Source organism: Halyomorpha halys, unplaced genomic scaffold (assembly GCF_000696795.3).
Source record: "Halyomorpha halys isolate HHAL.00 unplaced genomic scaffold, Hhal_1.1 Scaffold968.1, whole genome shotgun sequence".
Lineage (NCBI taxonomy): Eukaryota > Metazoa > Arthropoda > Insecta > Hemiptera > Pentatomidae > Halyomorpha > Halyomorpha halys.
In genome coordinates this window covers 41,546-50,363 of record NW_027114226.1, presented here as the reverse complement: position 1 = coordinate 50,363, position 8,818 = coordinate 41,546, and the positions used below count along the sequence as shown (strand labels likewise).

At 27.1% G+C, this 8,818-nt stretch overlaps 1 protein-coding gene across 1 annotated transcript; it reads left to right on the top strand.

Annotated features, from left to right (window-relative positions):
• The first annotated feature begins 5,402 nt into the window (after window positions 1-5,402).
• On the top strand, window positions 5,403-8,687 carry Sec22 (vesicle-trafficking protein SEC22). The gene is made up of 5 exons (XM_014431381.3): window positions 5,403-5,622; window positions 5,706-5,815; window positions 5,913-6,073; window positions 6,153-6,299; window positions 8,160-8,687. Exons 1-5 carry the CDS (start codon window positions 5,548-5,550, stop codon window positions 8,306-8,308), a joined length of 642 nt encoding a protein of 213 aa, XP_014286867.1. The 5' UTR covers window positions 5,403-5,547; the 3' UTR covers window positions 8,309-8,687.
• Window positions 8,688-8,818: the final 131 nt, after the last annotated feature.

The window sequence follows — 8,818 nt, the reverse complement described above, 5'->3', positions numbered from 1 at the left end:
TATTGTTGCTAGGCAATCAGAATACAAACACTTTTACTACTAACTTAATTAAATTAATATCTCTGTTACAATTGTATTTAAATTTAGTTATAACCAAACTAACCAAGTTCACAATCTTCTTTATGATGATTCTTGGTATCTTCTTTTTTCTTATGTTGTTGTCCTCGCATCCAAAATGGCTTCCTTCTTGACAGAAATTGATGAGGACCTCTTCATCCTGAAGACATCCTTTCTCCTCGGCGCTCCAGACACGAATGACCGCCAAAAACCAAAACCTGTCTCCATGTTGCATGTAAACATCGATTGTTGCACAACAGTTAGGGATTTTTCCAAATGATTTACTTTCTGAATATTATTCTTTAGCATTATTTCTTGATTTCTATTTTTCCTTAAATTTACTGTATTTTCAATTATGAGGGGACGAGTTAAAATAGTTTTTATGATATTTGAATCTGCTCAACATGGCCTTGATTCAACGTACCGCCATCTTGGTATTGTTTGGAATCACAAAGTTATTATAGACAATGAAAATTGGTTAGCTTGCTTTTTGGATAAACAAAACAAATTAACAATATTAAAATTATACATAAAATAAAACATATCAAAACCCTTAATACACCAAAAATATACTATTTACTAAAAAAGAGCATATTACAATATATATATTCTAACCGCAGTCTAGTAGCTCACTCTAGCGGAAATTTCAAATAAACTCTTACATCAATCAGTTGCTACCCTACCTTATACGCCACAACGTAAGTCTCCCTTCTCGTTCTCATATTTGTTACATTATTCTTTCCTTTTCTTCATATACTACCTTTTCCTATTGTGTATATATAAATATATATATATTTTTAGTGTAGATATATAAGTTAATACTCACAATGTAATTCAGATATAAGCCACTCACTATTTTACATTGTCTGTCATAATGTTCAATTTGTAGATTCAATTTATTTATTTAATTTTTCAGTTTTTTTAGACACTACTTGCATATCTAATATTATACATATCTTCTTACCTACATGATATTATATTTCATCTTTCACTGTTTTCAATTTACTACCATACAATTCCACGAATATTAATCAATTAAAATTTTGTACTATTCAATTATCAGTTATCAATTTTGTATCAATTATGATTTAATTCAATATTTTGTATAATTCTAAATTTGTTTGTATACTATTCCTTTTCAATTGCATGTTACTCTAAATGTTGTTGTTATCTATTTTGTTCTATAGCCCTGATGAAGACCTGAAACACAGGTCAAAAACGTCGGCATAAAATAAATAAATATGGTTTTGTTTATTTATGTTGTTCTTTGGTGACCGCACCCCCGACAAACTTCTCCAATCATTAAAACTATAATCGTTTTTGTCTATCCATTATACAATTCTCACTTCTATAATTTATAATTTTTTAAAAATAATTTTAACCTATATTTTTAATTGTTCATATAAATTAAATATTACACTTCATAATGTATTCTCAATTTTTTATATGTGATAGCTTTGAGATGTATAATACATAAAAAAAAAAAAAAATTGAAAACTGTTGGTTTTAAATAATATCTTTACAAGAAGTTAACAAAAAGTAAATAGCTCATCAGAACATAAAAATTACTAACTGTTGACATTACTTTATTGTGGCTTTAATTATATCACAGCTCTCAATTTAAGTTTGCATAAGTCACAAAAATTCCAAGGGAATACTTATTAGCAGAAGGGGGTGAGATAGACTTCTAACTTATGTCAGACCTACAGTCTGAAATTATCATATTATAAAAAATACCTTTGGAGGTGGCCTATTGAAGTTTTGTGGAACGGTGTTTGTCCATCCGTTCTTCCAATCAGTGTTGTTCCAATCCCATTCATTAAACTCTGTTGACATGGTAGGCCTGTTTTATAAAATAATATATTAATATACATAAAACAAATAAATTATCATAAATAATAACAATTCAGAACAAGGAAGAATGGAAATGGTTAAAAACAATTTCCAGAAGTAAAAATTAATATTAAAAATATGTTCATTTTGAAAAATAATAAAATATTGATTAAAACGGCTATAATTTTTAGTCAAATATCTTTGGTGTTTTCTACCAGTTGTAAGTTACTTTTAATGAGTATATATATGTACATTCCTCGGAGATGTTTAATTACCTCCAGATGTATTTCCTAGCTTGTTCAAAACAGGACAGTCCAGGGTAGTTTAAGATTATTTACCAACATTTCTAGCACAGCTGAATATGGTCATGCATAAAAGATATTGCTTTACATAATCTTCAAAGGTCTGCATTGAAGGCCTCACATTTTAAAGCATGTGGAGGATGATTTTGCCTCTTAAGATACCTCTCTTAACTGCTCCCTTCAGGCAACGCTGGGTTGTAACATGAACAGCAGCCTGATATGAAGGGAACAGCACAACCAAGGTAAGAAATATTATCCATTTACAGCTACCACAACTCTCTCTCTCTCTTTCTCTTTTAAGGTTTTCAAAAACCCAACTCAGAACACATTGGGGCTATTTTTTTTACAGAGCTTCATAGGAATGATAGGCCATTTGAATGCAAATGATTTTATTTATCTAGGGTTATCCTACTTGAGACCAACATTTCCTTTTCTCTTTCAGATTCTAATCATTAATTGCAATTCAGGTATAAAATACACAATACTTGTTTTTTCAAACCCTAACCCTGACACTAAGTTGAAGCTAAAACTTTAGTCAATGTACCAGTTTCTTTTGCTGTAATATATGTAAAAAAAATCATAAAAGACTGCCATCTTTTCAGCATTATTTCAAATATTGATTAAAACATAATTTTAATTTTAGATAGGACACACCAATTACTATAACACTTTTCACCTGTCACACATTTCTCTCCCTTGCCCGTTTATGGAATGCACACCAATATACCCTAACAATAGATAATTTTGGGCTGAAAAGTGATCAGAATACACCAGAAGAAAGCAGAAAACAGAGGGTCACCTCCTTTGTTCCTGTCTTAAACCTCATAGTTGGATCCAGGATGTGAAAGATAATGAAAAATGTGTAAGTATTTTAATATTATTAAGAAGCATTCTCTGAGAGCATTAAATATTTTTTAAAATCAAATCAATTGAATTTAAGTTTCAAAATATTTTGATAGCTAAATAACACCAAATAAGTAATCCTCTTTAAGTTAAGTGAGTTATATATGTTAAATTTTCTTCTGAAAGAATAAAAAAAATAACAGAACAGAAAAAATAATTTAAATTAATTAAAAAATAATGTGCTAATTTTTTAAAACAAGATTTTTATAATTCAGTTAGTAATCAATCAATGATTTTAATTAAATATTCTGTTATTTTATGTCTTAAATTACCTTTTCAACTTAAAAATAATTTTTGTAACAAATCTATATAAAGCTAATAGTTGATAAATACAAAGAAACAAGGACTAATAATGAAGGAAATGGAAATATTTTGAAAAATATGATAAAGAACGAGTGATAGATATGAACTAAAATCAGAAAGAACTATTATTTTTCGTTCAAACCATATTTTTGTCACTAGTTCCTCATACATCAGAAATCTTGTAAATACTGACTCTTCATAATGAATATATCTAAATTTACTGTGTTTTCATTAACACTTTTTATTGATTGACATTAACTAATTATTAAAACAATAAATAAATTTTGAATGCGTCATTTTAGGAGGAGTAACTGGAAGACATATTATAGCTGACTCTATAATAAAGGCAACCTTAGTTGCTAATAATAAATACAACTAATACTTTTATTTTTCAACGGAGAACAATTTTGATACTGTCAAAAAATTCCAACTAAACATTAGTTCAATAATGCATAAATAGAGACGAGGTAACATATCGGTTACCAATATGACAGTTGACATAGATAAATGTATGGTAGTCAACCTGAACTATATTCTTACTACTTAGTTTTCCAAACCATTATGATACTTCTTGGTTTAGGTAACTATTCATTTATTATGAACAGTTAAAGAACATTCCACATCCCAAACTGACACATTTTAATGCACAACAAAACAATAATTCAATGTTTTAAAACTAAATTTTATTCCACTTATCAAGAAAAATGGAAAAAACAAATGATTTTCATAAGCACAAACTGACTCAGTAATTTTAACCACAAAAATTAGAAATAACCTTCTAATAGCTTAATAAAACTAATCAAATCATTCTCACTATTGGAAAATAAATATTTACATAATCTTCAAATTATATGTAGTTTATTCTAATTTGACATTGAGTATATTCAACACAATGAGGATAAACCAAAACAATCAATGGCTTATCTATTTTTTATTCGAGAATAACTTCATTCTTCACATAAAATATCTTACAGTCTACAGAAAAAATACAATACCATTGGTCGCATAAATAAGTCAGCCTGCTCCCAAAAATAAAAAATAAGAATAGTTCACTATTAACACTGTATATACACATACACTATAACTTGTAGACAAGTTACATTAAACCAAACACCAACTTATATAATCAATGTTGGTTCCTTTTTTTTAAATTCATCTCAGTAAACAATCAAGCATTGTGGTATATTGTAATTAAATATATATATAAAGCTGTGGGAAAAAAATTCTTGAGCCAATGTGTGCATGTTCGACCGATTTCTATCATACCGAAATGGATATACATAAAAACACAAACCTATACCATCTAATTAAAAAAAGTTACAAGACAACAATTGAAACATATATGGTTAAAATTGGTACAATAACAATACGTTCATATTAAATAATTCCAACTAGTTTTGAGAGTAATTAGCTTTAAAATCAATTAAGTTGCTAACAATAAACAACTAATATAGTGATAGGTAGGATGTAATAGTTATAAATATATGATAATTATTATGTTATATTGACAAGACGAAGTATGTTCTGATCTATTTTGGTTGAAACACCAATATTAAAATTTGATGAGCACTCACAGATGTTAGAGAACACTCTATGGAAGATCATTCAAGAAACTGATTATAATAATTATTTTTGAAGAACAACATGGATATATTAATCCAAAACGCGAATAATCAATAGAGTTCAATTAGAACAATTTAAGTCAGATCCACAACCTACTTCTAAGTTTTCGGTTCACTGAAGGGACTGAATCCTAAACGTCATTGACAAACCAGGCCACTAGCCCTGCCAACTTAAAGGCACATTGGATAGCGCAATTCAAAATTCAATAATTAATTTTAAATAAAACAATTCCAATCAAAGAAACGACTAGACATTGTTTTATATAATTTTTATAGATAAAGCACTTTAGAATAGGTATTTTAGAGAAATGAGTAAGGAGTTTTTAATAGAATTTTAACTTAAAAACCATACCTCGCTGGTATTGTCGATCACTAAACTGAGCGACGTGTACAACCTTCTCTGTTGTAAGTGCAGTAGTCTACTCACAATGATATTATACTCGGCGTAACTGTTTGACACTCGTATTCCCATTCATTCATTTATATTTTATTTCTGTTTGGGTGTAGTAGATAATTAATTTTAAAAAATGGTTTTAATGACGATGATAGCAAGGTTGTCCGATGGACTTCCACTAGCAGCAACTATGCAAGATGATGAGCAAGTATGTAATTCGTTATTAATTTCTTATTTTTTAATTTTATTTATTTATTTTTCAAGTCTAACTAACAAAAAAAAACATTAAAGTCAGGAAGAAACACTCTTGAATATCAAAACCAAGCTAAGATGTTATTTAAAAGGTTGACAGCACAGAGCCCCTCTCAGTGTACCATTGAAACTGGACCATACTTATTCCAGTAAGTACTATTATTTTTCTTATCATTTACTTCATAAATATATGTTTATACACTTAATACTATGTAATTGTTATCATGACTGCTTCTGTACATATAGCTATCTGATAGAGAAAGATGTATGTTACCTTGTTCTCTGTGAAAGGAATTTTTCCAAAAGGATTGCATTTTCCTATCTTGAAGATATTGCACAAGAATTTTATTCACAGTATGGTAGAAAAATTAACACTGTCTCTAGACCTTATTCCTTAATTGAATTTGGTATGTTTAATTCTATGTGAATTAAATGATTTAAACTAATATTTTATTGTTCATTATTAATCATTTATATTTTTTTTAGATACATATATCCAGAAAGCAAAAAAGATTTTTACTGATTCTAGAGTTAGAAGAAATTTAACATCATTAAACAGTGAATTGCAAGATGTTCAAAGAATAATGGTTCAGAATATTGATGATGTGCTTCAAAGAGGCGCTGTTCTTTCTGGTAAATCTACTTATGTATTTGATTTCTTATGAATTCTATTTATAAGTAATAAATATATGTATTAATTTAATGTTTTCAAAAAGATTAAATATAGGTTATAAAATTTTATTTAAACACCCAACATGATCTGATCCAAACTTTCATTTCTTTTTTTTATACTTACTCATTTTTGATGAAACGTTGTTTACATATCTCATAAAATAAATATGTTTATTGACTACTCTTAATTTCTTTGCTGTTATGTACATAGTTGTATCTGTATAAAAAAATAAAGGGTAATATAATTGATGATCATGAGTTAATCATTGAGTGGGAAAAGGGTGACATTTCATTTAACACCATTTTTGAGAAATTTATTTTTTCCTCAATAAAAATTATATTAACATTTTTGTAGGTCTTTAATAGAAAAATATATTCCATAATTCTGGCTGGTTGATTGATTTTTATTAGTTAAACTTAAATGATTATGAAAAAAAGGTGTTTTTAATTCTGTTAACAGAGCAGCGATATTCAAAACTTAAATTATGTAATGATGACAGGTATATACTCAGATTTAAAGCAACAGTTTTCCTTAAATCAACTTACTGGAATCCCACGTTATATGAACAATTTTGAACTAACCATTTTGGTCAATGTACAATGCCATAATACTTATTATCAGCTAGGTCTTATCCTCACTGAATTAGTCCTAATTAAATGCCGAACTTTAAAATTGGCTTCATTTCAAGTACTTTTAGTTTTTTTTGTTTGATATAATTAACTGTCTCTTATTGTTTGTAGTAAAAAAAAATTGGATAGATATAAAGTATGGAAGCATTTAATAATCAACTAAAGAATGGAAGTATTTTCCCATGTTGAAGATGAAGTTCCAGAAATAACTTTTGTAATATAAAGTTTCTATTGTTGGACAACTAACGAGTTTAGTAAAATTATTGTATAATTGTATACAAAATTGTAGAATTTATGGAGAATGATGAAATGCTCATTAATAAATGTTTTCGTATTTTAATGGCATTCTTATACCAATATGTTACACTGATTTTTGTTCAATGAATTATATTTATTATTCTGCAATTTTGAAATTGTATCTGGTATAATTTTAATCTCAAAAAAGTAGTGCAATTGGCTTGTTTTATCATTCAGGAAAAAATAATATAAAAATAGGGTTTATTACTTTTAGGGTTACTAGTCTATTAGTACAATCTTTGAATATTTGAATACAATTTATATTATATCCAAATAGTTCTCATGTTTTCTAATAAAAACCATTTTTATACTGATCGGTATTGAAAATCTTAGTTTATTAAGAAATCCTTCCTTGAAAATTGATTAATTCATTATATTAAAATAAAATGAATGAATGAAAATGAATTTAAGGATGAGATAGTCAAGTTGTGTTTTTTATAATTCAATAGTTGTTTACTATTTTTGTAGTTTTTTTTTTCTGACAACCACCAAAAATCATATTATCCTTCAATTCTGCATGAATTTAGCTTTATTTATATTGTAGAGAGGCGATAAAAATGATAAATATTGCAGATAAATTCAATTCAAACCAGAGGTGTGTACATTTCATAAATTTATTTTATACTGTACTGAAGATAAATTATCAAATAACATTTTATTATGCTACCAACTGATACTTTCTATTTAAAAATTCTCCATTTTGTCAATTCACAAAAATTATTTAATTTCCTGAAAACATCAGTTATTTATTGATAAGAGGCCATATCATTATTAATGAGTTAAACCATGTCATGGTCTTTATTAATCATCTAGTATATATTTAAAACTAATAGTTGTAAAACACATTATTTGAATCAAGGTTATTACTGTAAGGTTTCTTTTTTTATTTTACAGAATTGGATTCTAAAGCTCAAAATTTATCAATGCTTTCTCAGAAGTACAAAAAGGATGCTACTTATCTAAATATGAAGTCAGTCTACGCCAAAGCTGCTGCTGGTTTTGTTGTTGTTTTTGTTTTTGTTATGTATTTTTGGATTTTGTAATTGACTAAAATACTATTCATTATCATGTATGATTTGTTATATATAATTTATATTTGTACAGAAATATATAAAGACACACATATATATATATATTGTAAATTAAAACGGTTTTTAGAATACAATCGTGTAATTAATAAATTAGAAAATCAATTGATAAGTTAAGTGTAATTAATTGTACATGATTTTTCTAAAAAAAAATTAAACCTTAAGTTTATATAGGGTATGGAAATGGAAAAATGGAGATTGGGAAGGAGTCAGTATTGCAAACTAGGGGTAGAATAGAATTTCTTAAGGATGCAGATTTAATAAATGATTTCTTTAATGATACAGTTTTGCAGGTATTTATATGAAAATTATCAATAAATGTAATGTGGGATCACTTCAAATGATACCTACCACAAATTAATATCAATTATTACATGATTTCATGTACCTTGTAGGTAGGTTAATTACCTATTAAATCAATCCACTGTTTGTTGGTGATTAGCACAATAAACAAAATTTATTTTA

Bases quoted from the DNA above. Each gene is read 5' to 3' on its own strand.
- Sec22 (XM_014431381.3), top strand. From the start codon at position 5,548: ATGGTTTTAATGACGATGATAGCAAGGTTGTCCGATGGACTTCCACTA. The intron at 5,816-5,912 runs GTAAGTACTATT...CTGTACATATAG, and splicing joins ACTGGACCATACTTATTCCA to CTATCTGATAGAGAAAGATG. The intron at 6,074-6,152 runs GTATGTTTAATT...TATTTTTTTTAG, and splicing joins TTATTCCTTAATTGAATTTG to ATACATATATCCAGAAAGCA.